General features: G+C 37.6%; 1 protein-coding gene and 1 non-coding gene across 2 annotated transcripts; one reads left to right on the top strand and one right to left on the bottom strand.

The window, feature by feature from the left end:
- Positions 1-718: 718 nt before the first annotated feature.
- On the bottom strand, positions 719-825 carry LOC145110108 (small nucleolar RNA R71). Its single transcript, XR_013709489.1, has one exon. It is a non-coding gene; the product is annotated as a small nucleolar RNA R71 (small nucleolar RNA).
- Positions 826-1,804: 979 nt separating this feature from the next.
- On the top strand, positions 1,805-2,230 carry LOC145104918 (uncharacterized). Its single transcript, XM_079042077.1, has one exon. The coding sequence runs from the start codon at positions 1,805-1,807 to the stop codon at positions 2,228-2,230; it is 426 nt and encodes a 141-aa protein (XP_078898203.1).
- Positions 2,231-19,476: the final 17,246 nt, after the last annotated feature.

Raw genomic sequence — 19,476 nt, 5'->3', positions numbered from 1 at the left:
TTATACAGTTCTCACGATGTGAGTGTCACACCTCACGAAGTGAGTTCAATATTTTTCAGTTTTTCGTTTATTTTATTTTTAGTTCGTTTTTACCCGTTTTTGTTTTGTTTTGTTTCAGTGATTTATGACCCAATGATCCAGAACTCCAATAGTTCCACCACCTAAAAATCTAGACTCATCTTTCCACAAAAAGAAGGATAAAAGGGTCGACGAATCAAGTAGCACCTTATAATTTGACACGTACAAAAGCTTTGAGAAGACTCCAGATAAGAAAGGAACCAGGTACGAGCCAGAAACCGAGGAAAATTCAGGAGAAGAAATAAAAAGGTACGAAACGGAGATAGTTTATATAACAACCATGACAATGGAGGAGTATAAGAAGAGATTACGAAATGACAACTATCCATGTCTAGTACCTCTCGAAATACCAGCTGCAACGGGTTTTGAGCTCAAAGGACATATCCTTTTGATGCTTAAAGACATACCCTTTTATGGGAAATACTACAAAGATGCTTTCAAACATATAGATGAAGTCTTGGACATTACTAATTATTTCAATGTTTCAAATGCTACTAGAGATGCAGTTTTAATAAGGATGCTTCCACTTACTGGAGATGCAAAAATCTGGCTAAAATCTTTAACACCTGGAACTATTAAAACTTGGCAAAACCTTCATGAAGCGTTCATCGATCAATTTAGTCCTCCTTCAAAAATCACCAAACTCAAGAAAAAGATTGCTAATTTTCAACAAGAAGATAGAGAATCCTTATACGAAGCTTGGGAAAGATACAAATGCCTTTTGAGAAATTGTCCTTAACATGACTTGAACATACAACAAGAAGTTTCCATATTTTATGATGGGGTGAATGTGACAACAAGGAAACTTATTGATTCTCAAGGACCAATGACTAAGAAAGATCTGGTCACCATCAAAGAGTTAATTGAAGAATTCGCAAAGCACTTGAGAGAGTACCACAACCCATGAGAGGATGTGACTAGAGGTAAGGGAAGTAGCAATGGAGGTTCGGGAGATTTGGTAGATTTAATGGCTAATTTAGAGAATATGGACCAAAGAATGACAAAAATGGATCATTCTATACATGCCATATAAGTTGGGTGTGATAATTGCAATGGGCCGCACTTAACTAAAGATTGCGATTTGGATGAAAATGGAATAGAAAATCTCAAGTGTATTATTCTAGTGGAGATGGATTTGATGAAGATTGGAGAAAGCCAAAGAAATAATTTTGGCCTTATGAAGAATACAAGAAGCAAAAAGAAGAAAAGTATAAGCAAACAGAACGAGGCTACTACCAAAAGGAACAACCACCACCCGAGAAGAAGATGGACTTTGAGTCAATGCTTAATAGGTTTATGGAAGACTCTAAAAAAGACATGATGCTACTGATGAGACCATTATAAGTCAACAAGCTTCCATAAAAAGCATTGAGACTTAATTAGGGCATTTGACTATACTCGTTAACGAAAGGTTACCACTCCAGAATCCTGATCCAATACCGTAACCACATGTCATAGCCATATCCATTAAATAAGACCCCCATTCAGAGCCTATAGTGTTCCATAATGAAGCCTTGAAGCAGCTCGATCTACAACCAAAAAGAATGAAGATCGATGAAAAAGAAAGGGGTGCCCAGTTCTCAAGACGTGAAGCACAACCTCTCATGTCATAGGCACAGTATGAACATAATTTTTTTTTCTTTTGTTAAACCGGATCAGCCTCCGTTACCTTTTCCTTCTCGATGGAATTCCAATTAATACCCCACTTATTGAATCGCTACCAAAAATGCCCGAATACACGAAATTCCTTCAAGATCTTCTTGACACTCGACAACAATCAGAGAAGACATCCAAGGTTGTTCCTGATGAACAATGTTCATCGGTCATAATGGAAGGAAAACCAACAAAGATGGGAGTTCTAGGACACCTTACACTACCATGTGAATTTGGAAATTCCATGAAGACATTTTCCTTAGCCCATTCTAGAGTTTTCATTAATTTAATGCCTTATTCATTTTACCAAGAGCTCGATCTTCCAAAATTGAACACCACAAGGATGGTGATCCACACGACAAATCGGTCAGTAACATATCGTCAAGGCATAGTTAAAGATTTATTGGTAAAAATTGGAAAATTTGTTTTTGCAATTGATTTTGTAGTTATAGATATGAAAAAGGATGCAGATGTACCCATTATCCTTGGACGCCTATGACTTAATACCACATGAGCTTTAATATCACAGAAGCCTTGGTGGATGTTCGTGAGTCAAAGATTACTTTACGAGTGGGAAAAGAAGAGATGTCATTCCAGGTTGAAGAAGGATTCAAGAGGTCTAAGAATCAAGATGGAGTGTTATTTATGGATGAAGACAATGCGTTTGAAGAGTTAGAGAAATTAATGGAAGAAGAGGTCCAAACAAGGGACAAGCCAAAAGAAGAAGTCAAGCTTGCTAAGCCAAGAGCGTCGATTCCAATGGTGTTTGGAGTTTTCGCCTTTACTACACCAAAAGTACAAGTTGAGGAGCCTAAAGAAATTGAAGATTCAAGTGATGAAGAGGATGATCACAAAAGCATAGATACCAAACTTGATTAGATGGAAATTGACAAGAAGGAGTTAGCTGAAAAAAAGTGAAGAGCTCGATTGATGAAAGTTTCCAAGGAGTTGAATGAAATGAGGCGTGCGGCAACCAAACGACAAAGGAAAATTCAAAGAAAGTGTACATAAGATGAGTTCAAGCTTAAAAGAGGAGGTGGAAGGAGAAAAAGGAGAAGAGGGAGATTCCTCTCCTAACTAACACAACATAGAGCGGGAAGGGTCCGACTCACGACTCCTAAATAAGAAGCGCTTTTCGGGAGGCAAACCGAGCTCGGTTTGCATTTTCATTTCTTATTCTTTTTAATTAGTTTTTCATTTCTTTTATTTGATTTTAAGGATAGTCATTTATTCATCTCCTATTTTAAAAATCAAGTGTTGGGTTTAAATTGTGAGTGGTATAATTTTAAAAGAAAAATCTTGGTTTTTGTCAAAATTTTCGAAGCCCACAAAGTGGTAATAAAATTCACGGCATGGGCAATTAAAAAAGCTTGATTTTTTATTTAGTTCAAGACTCACAACGTGAGCATTAATACTCACAACGTGAGAATAAGAAGGGGAATAGTTTTTATACGCAACTCTCAACCATTTGACTTTCTTACTTCTTCCCACTCACGACGTCAGAACGGATCTCAATGCCTCCCATCACATCGATCATCTCTAAACAAGGTTCGGGCAGCATGCCAAATGTGTCCGAAGAAGAAGAGCAAAGCAAATGAAGCATGCCCAAAAGTAAACCAACCCCTCGGACTGCTACGAAAAATACCATCAGATTTCAAAGTAGCACGATCTAATTCAAAATTTTCCCCCAATTGAGCGCGTCTAGCATATTTTTTCACAGTAACAGGATCACTGAAGTGCATCCACGACTTCTTGTAGTAATTTTTCCTGAGATATTATTAATTCTTCTTGCGTAGCTATACTTGTTGTTAATAGAATTGTAAGAGTATTATTCCGATAGATAATTCTTCTACAGATTTAATTAATGTGACAACCCGGAATCTTTATCTGTAAATCAAATTCATCCAATAAAAGTCAGACCTGTTTCTGTTATCGCTTTATTGTATTCAGGGTCATTTTAAGAGTCTTTAAGCCTACTACACTCAAGGGTTGAATGTTGGGAAGCGTTATCCTGGAATCTGTAGTTTACAATCGAGCCTGGAACACCTTGAAAGGGAGTTCACGGCCGCAAAAAAGGTTCACGGCCGTGAACCCATGCTTGGGCCATGAACCACCCTCCATATATATATGGGATTCACACTTTTTTCTCCTCATTTCTTCAAGCTCCAACCGTGAACACCTCCATTCTCTCTCAACTATCTTCAACCGTGAACACTCTTAAAGTCCTCAAAACGTAAGTATTCCATCTGTTACTTGTTCATGCTTAGAAGCCCCTTGATTCTAGCCTTGATTCATCACTTTTTTTATCACCATCTTCATGGTCTCCAAGAGTTCACGGCCGTGAACCCTTCTTTGGGCCGTGAACCCTTTTTCACGGGCTATGAACCCTTCATAATGGGCCGAAAACCCTTCAAGTATCCATGTGTTCTTGGGCCGTGAACACATCTTGGGCCGTGAATCCATAGAGGTTTGGCCGTAAACCCTTCCTTGTCCCTCATTCTAGATTCTAACACTTCATTGTAAGTGTTTCCTACATCCTAAGGGTGTTTCCTATGATTTTTAGTGGTTCTAGACACTAATTGTAGGCCTATACATGTGAATATGTGCTTAATAGGACCGTATTGTGCTCAGGACTTCAATTAGCATACCAAGCATCTTGTTCTTGTTATTCATCCAAGTCACTCCTAATCAAGTGAGTTCATACCCCTATTTCTTTACAATTTTAACGTTTTCAAGGGGGATACAAGCCAAACATCATTGATCTTGTGAAATTATACAAAAAGGATTTCAATACACTTAGAACTGATACAATTGGCACAACCACACAGTTTTCATACGTTTATCAAATATTTAGATATTTTATCCCTTTTGTAACATGCTGAGCATAAGGGACATTTTTTTTTCAACTTACAAGCATAAATGCATAGTTTTCAGATCAATATACAAACCAAGTACATATCATACATGCAAACTATAATAGGTATAGTTTGGGGATTTCAATACACGGTGTTACATTTACAAGCATATAAACTATGACAAACTTATTTTATGATATTCCATGATATTTTTCAGATAACAAGAATGCATTAATAATAATTATTTAAGTATAATTAGCACTCTACAAGTATACAAACGGATTCAAAGACAATAGAATAATACAGAACTACATGTAAACTAGTTAATACAGGATTGTGAGACAACTCTTCAATTATACCTTTTAGGGTACAGGTTAAATCCTATTATATAGTGTAACCAGAGTCTCCTGGAGGGAGAGCGTGAAATTTGTGAATAGATCTATTCGGGACTGATAATCCCACACCTAAACTGCTAGCTACAGTTAGGCAGGCATGCATGGGGTGACAAATATCATACCGTCCGACGCCTGAAGAACGTCGTGGAGGTCATCAGTCATATCAAACATGGTTACACGACTCATAATAGTATAAAAAACCTTTGGTTTACGGGATTACATTCTTCATTAGTTTTATTTTCATTAATGGAACTACTACATACTACAACTGGAGGATTTCAGGGATTACAATGCATGGTTTTATTTTAAGTAATGAAACTATTATACTTACTGGTGTTATCCAGGGTTTTCAAACAGAACATTCTATACATATTGGTGATAACTAGGGTTTTCATGTAAACAAAAGGGGGTTTTCATTCAAAACAAACAATGCACAGCACATTCAATGGTAACTAGACATATGAACTAATACATTATGAGATTCAGTTACAAAATACACATGTTAGAAAATAATGGATTTTCTTGGAAACATACAAATACTTTCATTGATTCATTAACAAATTTTCCTTACAAAAACATGCTTATGAACTCACCAGCTTTATGCTGATACTTTTTCAAAACTGCTTGTATTCTCAGGAAATCAGTAGACAGGTATAACACACAAATTTTGAGAAGACGGAGCGTATAGAGTCACGTGTTTTACTCTTGTTATACTTTTTATGTATATAAATATGAAACAAACAGATGTAAATGTTTTACTTAATCAATGTAATGGTTGTGTTTACTTTGATTACTATGATGCAATTGTTGTGATACTACATATGACGTCATCCACCCCCGAACGTTTCCGCCGTTCCGGTTTGGGGTGTGACAGATTGGTATCAGAGCTCTTGTTTATAGTGAACTAAGTATACCGAACCTTACATGGTATAAAACTATAAACACTAAAGGGGCCGAAGTGCTCTGAAGTTAAAAGTATACTTTAAAATATACAAGTATTTTTACAAAAATTATACAAGCATACATACGTAGAAGAAACTATAACATAGTAGGAACTACATAAAAGTATTTAGGGTGAGTTGGACACTACGGTTAAACCTGGGCAGTTATGTAATCATATGTGGGGCCAATATAACCTGATCAACTATATTTGTCCGAGATATGACTAACATGTGTTTGGGAGTGACTGTGGTGTTGCGACAAGTCTAAAACTCACCAAATCCTATACCAATGAAATCACATAGTTAAAATACTATAGGAGTATTTTATGGTACTATAACACTGCACAGATGTAACGCCCGTAGATCCGGGCTAGTCAATTTAGAGACAGTGAGCATCAAAAAATGAGTTTTGATGGAAGATTATTTAGAAGGATTAATCTTAACCATTTTATAGTATATGTTATAAGGGTTCCGTACACATAAAGAACGCCGAAATCTGAGTTATAACGAAGAAGTTATGGCCCGTCGAAGTTTTACGGCAAAACCGGCACGACACGGCGCGACGTAAATAGTGAATTTACGATACAAGACTTTTTGGCCTTAGTGATCTAAACAAAAGTCGTAGTATACATTAAACTGAGAGCATGCATAAAAAGAATGCCCAAATCTGACTTCGTATGAGGAAGTTATAATTTTTCTAAGATTTGGCACAGCAGTGCATAGCCCGGAATTCGAATTTTAGATCGAGCGGTTTTTGGCCAATGCGACCTAGATGAGAATTGAAGATCTCATTAATAGGAACTTAACGACAAAAAGACAGATGAAAACGGAGTCCGTATGTAAAAGTTATGAATTTTACGCGGACATTTAACAGTGTAATCACCTCCTACTGTCAAATTTAAGATCGGTCGAGAATTAGCCGACAGAGTAAAAAGGAAAGTTGTAGATTTTATTTTGACCTACGCGTGGATATAAATAACATAAAAAACGAAGCTCGCATGCGAAAGTTATGGACGAAGCTTAGTCTCTACTTTTCGAGCGCGGCGAATTCGATACAGTTTTGTAAATCCGAGATTGAATGAGAATTAGCCAACGGGGTCTAAATGAAAGTTGTAGTAATCGTAAATAACAACGTGTGGATATAAATAACGATGGAAACGGAGCTCGTAAGCGAAAGATATGGACGAAGCTTAGTCGCTACTCTTCATGCGCGATAAATACGATACAGTTTTTGTAAATCTTAGATAGAAGGAGAATTAGCCGATGGGGTCTAAATGAAAGTTGTAGTACTCGTAAATACCAACGTGTGGATATAAAGAACGTAGAAAATGGAGCTCGTACGCGGAAGATACAGACGAAACTTAGGGGCAACTTTACTATAAAATCCCTATAAATAAAGGGTGAACTCTTCATATTTTTCTTCACACCATAAGCCTTTCTTTCTCTCTCTAACTTCTCTCTAGCCTCCCTAAACCCCTCCCAAGTCTAGGGAATCTCCCTAGCATGAGAAGGAAGCCATGGAGCGCCCGACGGCTCCGAGAAGAAAAGCTTTCGGCTCGGAAACGCTGCTCCAACGAAGCCCGGTTTTTAATAAAAACCCGCTGTAAGTGATCTACGCCTATACTATATTTAATATAGCTTTTATTTAAATATAGTAATGTTATTAGGACCTTATAATAATTATTTGGGCTAATATTATGAGTTATATAAGTGTCGTTATAATATATTTTTAACTACTCGCGATACAGGAAAACTGGTTTGGAGGGCCGCCTGGGTTGCTGTATTCAGAAGTGCTATATGCCGAAATGATCTTGCCTTCCAGTCAACAAGTATCAAACCGGTCAACTCATCTAACCCTTGTACATTAGGGTTTCCATTATATTTCTTATTGAACAACCTGCAATCTTAATACAAGGTATCACTTAGAGTTTTCACGTGTTCGGAAATTCTAAACCCAAATCAGGGCAAGTAATGAAACTACTCGATAAAACATTATTCCTTAACCCTCGGGGGCATATAACAATCATAACAAGACTTAACGAGGTTCACAAACCTTGCGTTGCGAAGCCGGACACTCAAAAATGTCACAAACGAAACTTCTCTCGATTGTTTTCACTCTATCTCTCTCTATTAAAAATCTCTCCCAAATCTCTCCCGAATCTCTCTCAAAAGTTCCTTTAACTTTTTATAGTCTTTCGGGCCATTCCGACCCTTAACCGGGTCAAAAACCGCTTAAAACGGGGTAAATACGGGTAAATTAGGCTTAAGGACCCGAAACCCCTCTTAAAGAGCCGAACCCCCTTAGAACCGAAGGTCCCTATAGGGACCGAACTGCTGAAGGACCGAAGCTGCCATGAACCGAACTTACCTTCGGACCGAACCCTCCCTCTCGGGCCCGAACCGCGGACGAACCAAACCCGAAGCCTTCGCTTCCTTCCTTCGCCTTCGGGCTATTTCGATTCTTACCCTTTCTCTCCATTTCGCCTTCGGGCCCAGCAGCATTAGGACCGAACCTCGGCCCAGAACCGAGAGGTCTCGCAGGTAGGCCAATTTCACCTCGTTTTCGACTAGTTTTGCATTTTAGGCCCGTTTTTAATTATTTTAACGCGGGATTTTCACCCAAAACTTTATTTTAACATATAAGGCCCCATATTTATTATTTAATCATGTTTTTGGGGATAAATCTTATCCAAGAAGAGTGGGTGAAGTACAAGAGGTGGAGTGTTGACTTTTCTTTAGTTTATGACACAAGCAACCACCCATACCCACTCCATGACCAGCCACACTCCTTCCACCATACCTAAGTCATGTCAATGTACTTTTCCATCATTTTCCAGCCTTTCCCACGTCCTAAGTGCTGGAAAACACACCCTCTCTCCTCACTTCACTCATTTTCTCTCATTTCCTCCAAAAGATCAAACACTTTTCTCTCAACTCTTCTCTCTCAATTTCGAGACTTCCAAGGCTGATCATCAAGCTTTCTTCCACTCTTGGTAAGTAAATCTCTTCCCACACTTGATTTCCTTACACTTCTCCACTCAAATCATGAGTTCCTTACACAAATATCGTCATATTTGTTGTTAGATCTTCGAATCACCAAGCATCTTCTAAGTGTTCTTGAGTTGAAAACTTCTCTTCTTCATCATCCATCTTCTGAAATCACTCAAGGTGAGTTCATACCCCTATCTTTTCATGTTTTTCTTAAGTTTTAAGGGGGGGGGGGAATACAAGTTAAAACACAAAGAACACAACTAAACTTATTTAACAGCCTTCATCAGAAAAGTTCAACTCCATTCACGGACTGTTTTGGTCAACTTAAACATTTTAGTTTTCAAAACTATATTAGGTGTAAATAGTTCAGTTTCATACCTTTAAAATGACTACTTGCACATCACCATACGATTTATGGTGATTTTTACAAAACTACCTATCATTTCAGAAACAAATTCGGACCAGTCTGTGAATATGAACATTTTAACACCAGTCTGTGAATAGCGAGTTATGTCGATTTAACTCACAGGAAATATCTTTAAGTATGGAAATATACTTGTTTTCGGTCCTGGGATTTAGGACCACCTAACTTTAAAAAGGGTTTTATGCCGATTTAAAATCGCTTTTATATCTTTAAGTATGGAAATATACTTGTTTTCGGTCATGGGATTTAGGACCACCTAACTTTAAAAAGGGTTTTATGCCGATTTAAAATCGCTTTTATATCTTTAAGTATGGAAATATACTTGTTTTCGGTCCTGGGATTTAGGACCACCTAACTTTAAAAAGGGTTTTATGCCGATTTAAAATCGCTTTTATATCTTTAAGTATGGAAATATACTTGTTTTCGGTCCTGGGAGTTAGGACCATATAACTTTTATAAGGAAAATATAGGATTTTCTTTGGAATCATATCTCTGTTAAAACTATATTTCATCTAGAATTGTTAGACTTCAGCTATAATTGCTAAGTGTATATGATAGAGTTATATAAGACTTTAGTCACAATCGACTTAGAATTGGTGGGCCCGCCTCATCTCCTGTTCCTTGTTTGGTTGTGGACCTAGGGCAGACCCATTATATTCAACGGTTTATTTAACTTAAATTTTGTACAACTTATATACGCTGGGAGATTATAGAAGAAATCTATGGGTCTTTCTAGGGTTCATTATCGCATAACATAGAAGCATTCATTTCACTTAATAAAGAAAATATTGGATTTTCTGGAAACATACTTTGCCGCTTTTACATGGAAAACGGTTTCTTTCTCGTACAAAACTCTTATGAACTCACCAACTTAATTGTTGACACTTTTTCAAAACTACTTGTATTCTCAGGAAATCAGTGAAACATGAAAACCAACAACATTTTGAGGATGGGACGATAAATCGTCAAATAGTTCATTTTGTCATCATAATGTAATTGATTTGAATCATGTAAACATATACTTTGGTGTAACTCTTTCAATTATATTTATGATGGTTGTATTTACTTTGAGCACTATTATACTCGTTGTTGTGATACTATACATGAAGTCCTCCACCCCCGGACGTTTCCGCCATCTTTGGTTTGGGGGTGTGACAGATTGGTATCAGAGCATTGTTTATAGTGAACTAAGTATATCGAACCACATAAGATATATAAACTATAAATGCATTAGGACTAAGGTCTCTGATGTAACATTTTCAAATAACTATACTTTTAGAAATAAATAATTTCTTGTTAAAAGTACATACATGCATACCGGTTTAGTGTCATGTCTAAGGAAAACACAAAAGTTAAAAATAGAGAAGTTGTGCAATGTGAATATGCCCTGGGATATGCAATCAAGTCTGGGAGGGATATAGCCTGATCAACTATATTCGTCCGAGAAATGACTAACATGTGCCGGGGGATAGTCATGGTGGACAACAAGTCTATCAACTTACCAACGCCCATACAAGAAAATCGTTAAGAACCAAACATAATATTAAAATACTATAGGAGTATTTTGTGATACTATAACTAACTTATGTGAAAACTAAAGACCCCTATTAGTAGGTCTATAATGCCTGAGTGCATACGCTAAGGTTATACATAATTAAAGATATTATAGACTCAGAATCTATGACTATTGCTCTATTTCCTGTTCCTTGTTTGGTTGTGGACTTAGAGTAGAGTCGTTTATTCGAAGGTCTATTCTATCTCAGGTTATGTATAACTGGTATGCACTATGTAATTATAGACATGACTAATAAGGATCACCCCTTATACGTAATTATAGGATTAGACGTCTATTAATTATCTCTTCTACCCCTATTCTCGCACGAGCAACGTGATGGATAAATCTTAACGCCCGTGCAAAACCCACTTCTATCCACTACCATAACTCCGCCTCAGGGACGTTAGCAGAAACACCGAGAATAGTTCAGTAAAGTGCGAAATTTATACGTGTATATATAAACGAAAGATGCCGCCTCGAAGGTCTGTTAGACACACTAGCGGAACGTAAACAAATCCACCACCGCCGCCTCCCCAATATGATCCTGTTATGTTCCAAGTTGCGGTCACGGCCGCAGTGGCAGCTGCTATATCCCAAATCAGTACTGATGGTGCAGGACGGGCAGGGAGCGGTACTAATAACTCCACTCAAGGAGATAGCCAAGGGTGTTCTAGAGAATGCTCCTTTAAGGACTTCACCAATGGTAAACCCGATTCGTTCAATGGTAGCGGAGGAGTCATCGATTTGATGCAGTGGTTTGAGAAGACCGAATCTGTCTTCGAGATCTGTGCGTGCCCCGAAGCGAACAAGGTCAAATTCGCAGCTCACACTTTCTCCGGCCGGGCCCTTACCTGGTGGAACGGCCACGTTAAGTCACTGACGCTTACAATGGCTAACTCGATGAATTGGGAGGACTTGAAGACAAGGATGCTGAAAGAGTATTGCCCACGGGGCGAGGTGCAAAAGCTAGAGCAAGAACTTTGGAACCTCAAAATGACAGGCTCTGACCTTGCGACTTATACCGCCCGATTTTGTGATCTAGCACTCCTTTGTCCCGCTATGGTCACCCCGGAAGACAAAAAGTTGGAGCGATACCTCTGGGGATTGTCTTCCGAAATTCAAGATAGCGTATTGGCCTCAAGACCAACTACCTTTGAGAGTGCCAAGGAATTGGCACAACAACTCATCGACCATCGTGCCAGCCATGACACTGCGACAACCACCCCTGATCAAGCAAGAGGAGGAAACAACAAAAGGAAGTTCTGCGACAACAAGAAGGACCAACCAGCTCAGGACTTCACTAAGAAGCAACAAATCGTTGCTGTTCATGCTGCCACAACCCACGCCGAGCCAGCACCCATAAATCGATACGCTGGAACCCTTTCGAAATGCAACAAATGTAACTTCCATCACACTGGTGTTTGTCGAGAAATGCATTGCAAAACTTGCAACAGGAAGGGGCACACTGCCCGTTTCTGTAAGGCACCGACACGACCCATCAACCAGGTTCCTGGCACTGGAGTAAGCTCATCCTGTTACAAGTGCAGCGAAACGGGACACTTTAAAAGGGACTGCCCAAGAGCACAAAATGCTGGTGATGGTGGAAGGGTGCTCGCGATCACTGCAGGAGAGACCACCCCGGAACCGCCCGTAATTATCAGTACGTGCTTCTAACATCGACGTTTGAATTCTAAATTTCTTTTTATTACTAAAACTAGCATCGATTCAAGTATATTAACCATAAATCTCGAGAACACGGCAAAACCCAAATAAGTCTTATCACCTATATAAAAACGTAGGGTTTTTACTAGTGAATCTATGATGGCTAGTGTAAACATTATGGTCATATATCATTAAGATCCTATGGACTTAGAATGTGTGATTCCGCCTCAGTCCCTGTTCCTTGTTTGGTTGTGGGCTTAAGGCGGGGTCACCCATCCGGATGCCCTCGCAATCTTAATGATATACGACTAGTTTACACCAAGCGATTATAAAAGAACTGGTAGGACTTATAATGCAAATTTCGTCACAAATTGTTGAAACATTCGTAATGCTGGAACTCGCTAACTACATTATAAAATATTCATAGTGGTAATACCAAGTATAAAGCGGAGAGCATAAAAGCACACGTAAGATACACTATCATTCCAAAACAATAACTCCTTTAAATCGAATCAGCTCAAGTTACAATAAGAAATTCCAAGGTCGTCATTTAACATCAAGCGGGTTGTTCCCCACCATATCAATTCCTTATACTACGAAAAGTTCCCCCATCTTTTCCCCAAATTCTTGAAGTCCCAGTCGAAACGCTAATTTCGGGACGAAATTCTTTCTAACGGGGGGATGATGTGACAACCGTCAATTTTTGGCCAAGTCAAAGTCAACTAAAGTCAACAAGTCAAACCGGTCAACTCATCTAACCCTTGTACATTAGGGTTTCCATTATATTTCTTATTGAACAACCCGCAATCTTAATACAAAGTATCACTTAGAGTTTTCACGTGTTCAGAAATTCTAATCCTAAATCAGGGCAAGTGATGAAACTACTCGATAAAACATTATTCCTTAACCCTCGGGGGCATATAACAATCATAACAAGACTTAACGAGGTTCACAAACCTTGCGTTGCGAAGCCGGACACTCAAAAATGTCACAAACGAAACTTCTCTCGATCGTTTTCACTCTATCTCTCTCTATTAAAAATCTCTCCCGAATCTCTCTCAAAAGTTCCTTTAACTTTTTATAGTCTTTCGGGCCATTCCGACCCTTAACTGGGTCAAAAACCGCTTAAAACGAGGTAAATACGGGTAAATTAGGCTTAAGGACCCGAAACCCCTCTTAAAGAGCCGACCCCCCTTAGAACCGAAGGTCCCTATAGGGACCGAACTGCTGAAGGACCGAAGCTGCCATGAACCGAACTTACCTTCAGACCGAACCCTCCCTCTCGGGCCCGAACCGCAGACGAACCGAACCCGAAGCCTTCGCTTCCTACCTTCGCCTTCGGGATATTTCGCTTCTTACCCTTTCTCTCCATTTCGCCTTCGGGCCCAGCAGCATTAGGACCGAACCTCGGCCCAGAACCGAGAGGTCTCGCAGGTAGGCCAGTTTCACCCGGTTTTCGACTAGTTTTGCATTTTAGGCCCGTTTTTAATTATTTTAACGCGAGATTTTCACCCAAAACTTTATTTTAACATATAAGGCCCCATATTTATTATTTAATCACGTTTTTTGGGGATAAATCTTATCCAAGAAGAGTGGGTGAAGTACAAGAGGTGGAGTGTTGACTTTTCTTTAGTTTATGACACAAGCAACCACCCATACCCACTCCATGACCAACCACACTCCTTCCACCATACCTAAGTCATGTCAATGTACTTTTCCATCATTTTCCAGCCTTCCCCACGTCCTAAGTGCTGGAAAACACACCCTCTCTCCTCACTTCACTCATTTTCTCTCATTTCCTCCAAAAGATCAAACACTTTTCTCTCAACTCTTCTCTCTCAATTTCGAGACTTCCAAGGCTGATCATCAAGCTTTCTTCCACTCTTGGTAAGTAAATCTCTTCCCACACTTGATTTCCTTACACTTTTCCACTCAAAACATGAGTTCCTTATACAAATATCGTCATATTTGTTGTTCGATCTTCGAATCACAAAGCATCTTCTAAGTGTTCTTGAGTTGAACACTTCTCTTCTTCATCATCCATCTTCTGAAATCACTCAAGGTGAGTTCATACCCCTATCTTTTCATGTTTTTCTTAAGTTTTAAGGGGGGGAATACAAGTTAAAACACCAAGAACACAACTAAACTTATTTAACAGCCTTCATCAGAAAAGTTCAACTCCATTCACGGACTGTTTTGGTCAACTGAAACATTTTAGTTTTCAAAATTGTATTAGGTGTAAATAGTTCAGTTTCCTACCTTTAAAATGACTACTTGCAGATCACCATACAATTTTTCTACGATTTATGGTGATTTTTACAAAACTACCTATCATTTCAGAAACAAATTCGGACCAGTCTGTGAATATGAACATTTTAACACCAGTTAAAGACTTCTAAAAATCATAATAAAAAGTATGAATACACTAGACACATTTTATGAACTCTCAGAATTTACGGATTCAGTTTTCGACTTCGTATGATTTTTCTATGATTTGTCTAAAACAGTGCAGAAAGCTTAAAAACTAGTTAACAGCTTATAACTTTCATAACACTTTGTATTATGTTGAGCAAAGTGTATAACAATAAGTTCTAAATATTGAATGTAATTTCTTGTTAGTTTATTATCATAAACTGAAATTTAGTCATTCATGATAAGATTTTTCATTCATTTCGAACACATATAATAAGCTATAATAAGCATAGTTTGTGGATTCATAGCACTAATGTATTTTCATAAAAGAGTCCTTTTTCAGTACAAACGTTTTGGATAAACTATAATAGGTATAGTTTATGTATCATTTACATTTCAAACTCATTTACCAAAGGTTTTCAGTTAAGTTCACGTAAATCTGTTAATGAATAAATTTGTGAGTCATTCGCTTCGAGTTACCTTCATGCTAATAAATCAAAAAGTCCTGTAAATTATAACCAGAGTCTCTTGTAGGGAGAGCGTGATAGTTGTGTATAGATTTATATTAGGTTTGACAAACCCACACCTGAGCTGCATGCAACAGCTAGACCGGCAGGTCTGTGGTGACAAGTGTCATTTAACGTGCGACGCCTGAAGAACGTCGTGTTACGAGGCCATTCGAACTAGTCTTAACATGGTTATAATAGCTCACATGTGGTATTAATAAATTATAAGATTTACGGGTTCTGTTTTAAATTAGCGAGTTATGTCGATTTAACTCACAGGAAATATCTTTAAGTATGGAAATATACTTGTTTTCGGTCCTGGGATTTAGGACCACCTAACTTTAAAAATGGTTTTATGTCGATTTAAAATCGCTTTTATATCTTTAAGTATGAAAATATACTTGTTTTCGGTCCTGGGATTTAGGACCACCTAACTTTAAAAAGGGTTTTATGCCGATTTAAAATCGCTTTTATATCTTTAAGTATGGAAATATACTTGTTTTCGGTCCTGGGATTTAGGACCACCTAACTTTAAAAAGGGTTTTATGCCGATTTAAAATCGCTTTTATATCTTTAAGTATGGAAATATACTTGTTTTCGGTCCTGGGATTTAGGACCACATAACTTTTATAAGGAAAATATAGGATTTTCTTTGGAATCATATCTCTGTTAAAACTATATTTCATCTAGAATTGTTAGACTTCAGCTATAATTGCTAAGTGTATATGATAGAGTTATATAAGAATTTAGTCACAATCGACTTAGAATTGGTGGGCCCGCCTCATCTCCTGTTCCTTGTTTGGTTGTGGACCTAGGGCAGACCCATTATATTCAACGGTTTATTTAACTTAAATTTTGTACAACTTATATACGCTGGGCGATTATAGAAGAAATCTATGGGTCTTTCTAGGGTTCATTATCGCATAACATAGAAGCATTCATTTAACTTAATAAAGAAAATATTGGATTTTCTGGAAACATACTTTGCCGCTTTTACAAGGAAAATGGTTTCTTTCTCGAACAAAACTCTTATGAACTCACCAACTTAATTGTTGACACTTTTTCAAAACTACTTGTATTCTCAGGAAATCAGTGAAACAGGAAAACCAACAGCATTTTAAGGATGGGACGATAAATCGTCAAATAGTTCATTTTGTCATCATAATGTAATTGATTTGAATCATGCAAACATATACTTTGGTGTAACTCTTTCAATTATATTTATGATGGTTGTATTTACTTTGAGCACTATTATACTCGTTGTTGTGATACTATACATGAAGTCCTCCACCCCCGGACGTTTCCGCCATCCTTGGTTTGGGGGTGTGATACATATTGTCTGTATACTTGTCGTCTATGCTGGGTGAAAGATTTCTATACATGTATTAAATGATTTAAACTGTATATGTATTTTATATCTACAAAATGTGTTGGGTAAAACATGGGTAGATGAAATAGTTGTTGTGTGACAAAAATAAAATGATGAGAGATGATATAGACCATGAGATAAGGGTGAGAGGTGAACCATGAGAGAAGCCTTTTACCCAAGTGTTGGCCCCGTCATCTAGCAGAGTATGGATGACAACTACAGACTATTCTAGACAGTCCACTGGAACACTAGCAGGCTCGCAACCTGTAGGTGTTATTTGAACTGTGTATTCACCAATTGTACTCTAAAAACCCATTGACATGTATTGTGAGTGGATTGACGGAAACGATATTGTCGATAAACGAGATAAAAACCCATTGACATGTATTGCGAGTGGATTCTCGGAAACGATATTGTCGATAAACGAGATAACCCTGGCAGCTATGGATTTGGTGCCTGATGAGCAAACCCTGGCAACTATGGATTTAGTGCATGTTGAGTAGACCCTGGCAAGGATGGATTTCGTGCCTATTCATTAGTATAATCCCTAGGAAAGAATGAAAGAGGAATAGCTAATTCTTAGGGTAAATCCTTAAGAGTAAAGAAGATAATGGGGATGGGTAACTGGGTTAATTGTTTGATGATTAAACATAATAATTATATTATTGTGGGTTGAAAACCCTATGTACTCACCAGGTTTCGCAACCTGACCCACTCAGTTTATTTGAATCACAGGTGCCGATACGAAGTTACATTACTCTGAGAGATTAAAGAGGTGTAGATCACTAGTGTAATTGAATGTAAGTTCTGTTTATGCTTATGTTTCTGTATTGACAATGACATCCTAAATGTTTTAAAATGAATAAAAATACTTTTCTTCGGAAATGCCTTGATAACATATTTATCATGTTTTACTGGGAACAAATTCCGCAACATTTTTATTAAAAGAGGTACTCTGATTTTTATAAAGCATAAACAAAATCGGTCTCTTCTGGCCGTGAAAATGGGGATGTCACAGTTGGTATCAGAGCATTAGTTTAAGCGAACTAGGAATAAGGATTTATTTCTAGACTTAAACTTAGAATGCTAAGCGATGATTATGAGGAGTGTGTCTAATATATTTTAGGAAGTGCATGTGAATAGACACGAGCACTAGTGTAACGCTCGTGTTTCTAGCCTAGGCATTAATATTGATGTGATAGTCTAGGTTAACCTTTGTAACTCATTTTGAAGAAATGAAAAGGAATTATGTGGATATTATGTGAATTATGTGTTTATGCTTAATTACTAGGAGTTAATTAATTAAGAATAAAAATAAGCGTCGAAAATAAATATTAGATAAAGCCGATATCTATTAAGAAAGTTGTAGTGGTCGTGACAAGGATTACGGATATATAAAGAATGCCAAAATCCGAATTATAACGAAGAAGTTATTGTTGGATTAGGTGTCTAAGCCCATAACTATAATTGGTATGTACTTGAATTGATAGCAGCACAGTCCTTTTGGGTTGCCCTCAACCTAGCAACTGGACAAGGAAATTATGAAAGGAGAGATATTAATTTATAAGATTAATAAATTAATATATAAATGATTTATTAATATGTTAATAGATTAATATATTAATTAGAAATCATTATGTTTAATTAATAGTTAGCCAGAAATTAATCAGAATTAATTTTGGGGTTAAAAGTATTAATTGTAAAGTGCAGGGACTAGTTTGCAATTATCTAATAGTTGAGTGGAAGGCTCCAGAACCTCATTGGAAGGAGGTGGACGAAATCCATAGGGGAAACCGTAGAGATTTCGTCCAAGGGGTCCAGATAAGGCCCTTGGGTTTTGCTTAGGCCCTAAGCAAAGGATAATTAGGGTTTTTCCCTAAACCCTAGATCCCTCAGCTATTTAAGGAGCCTCCTGGCTCACATTTTAGGTCACTTGTTCTTTGGAAGAAACCCTGGCCGAAATTGCATAATCCCTCCCCTCTCTCTTCTTCTACTTTCCTTCTTGCTAGTTCTTGGGTGTGATTCCATTAGAGGCATTACACTTGTGGAGCTTAGCTTCCAAGAAGATCAAGATCAAGATCAAGGGAATTATCAATTGTTTGCTATAACAATTGAAAGGTATGTAACTCCTAAACCCTAGTTTACTATTTTCGAAAATAGCCTCCTCCTCTAGGGTTCCTGTTTTGCAATTCAAAGTTGTATGTTCAATAGTTAAAACATAGATCCAAAATAGGTTGCATGTGAACTTAGGAATTGTTTTTCTGGTTTATTTGTTTTACCTAAAACCCATCAGTGGTATCAGAGCCATTGTTTGTTTTTAATTGAATTGCTATAATAGTTGAATTGCAAATTAGGGTTTATAGCCATTAAACCCTAAAGGCCAAATTTTCGCAATTAGGGTTTTGAATTGAAGGGTTTTCGAAAACCCTAGCCTCCAAAGAACCCTAATCGAAATTAGGGTTAGGGTTTTGAAAACCCTAGCCTCCTCCCTTGTAAATTTCGAAATATGCTAGAAGTTTTAGGGTTTCTTGTTTTGGATAATTGTTACTTGATTAGATTAATTGGATAATTATCCTTACCCTATTTTTCGAAATTTAGAGGGATAAGGATTAGGATTAAATTAATTGATTAATTT

Source organism: Lactuca virosa, chromosome 4 (genome assembly GCF_052849685.1).
Source record: "Lactuca virosa cultivar CGN04683 chromosome 4, Lactuca_virosa_CGN04683_v6, whole genome shotgun sequence".
Lineage (NCBI taxonomy): Eukaryota > Viridiplantae > Streptophyta > Magnoliopsida > Asterales > Asteraceae > Lactuca > Lactuca virosa.
The sequence above is the reverse complement of the archived record's forward strand: the minus strand, read 5'-3'. Positions and strand labels throughout refer to the sequence as shown.

What these genes read in the sequence shown, in the direction of transcription:
- LOC145104918 (XM_079042077.1), top strand. Translation starts at nt 1,805, where the DNA reads ATGCCCGAATACACGAAATTCCTTCAAGATCTTCTTGACACTCGACAA.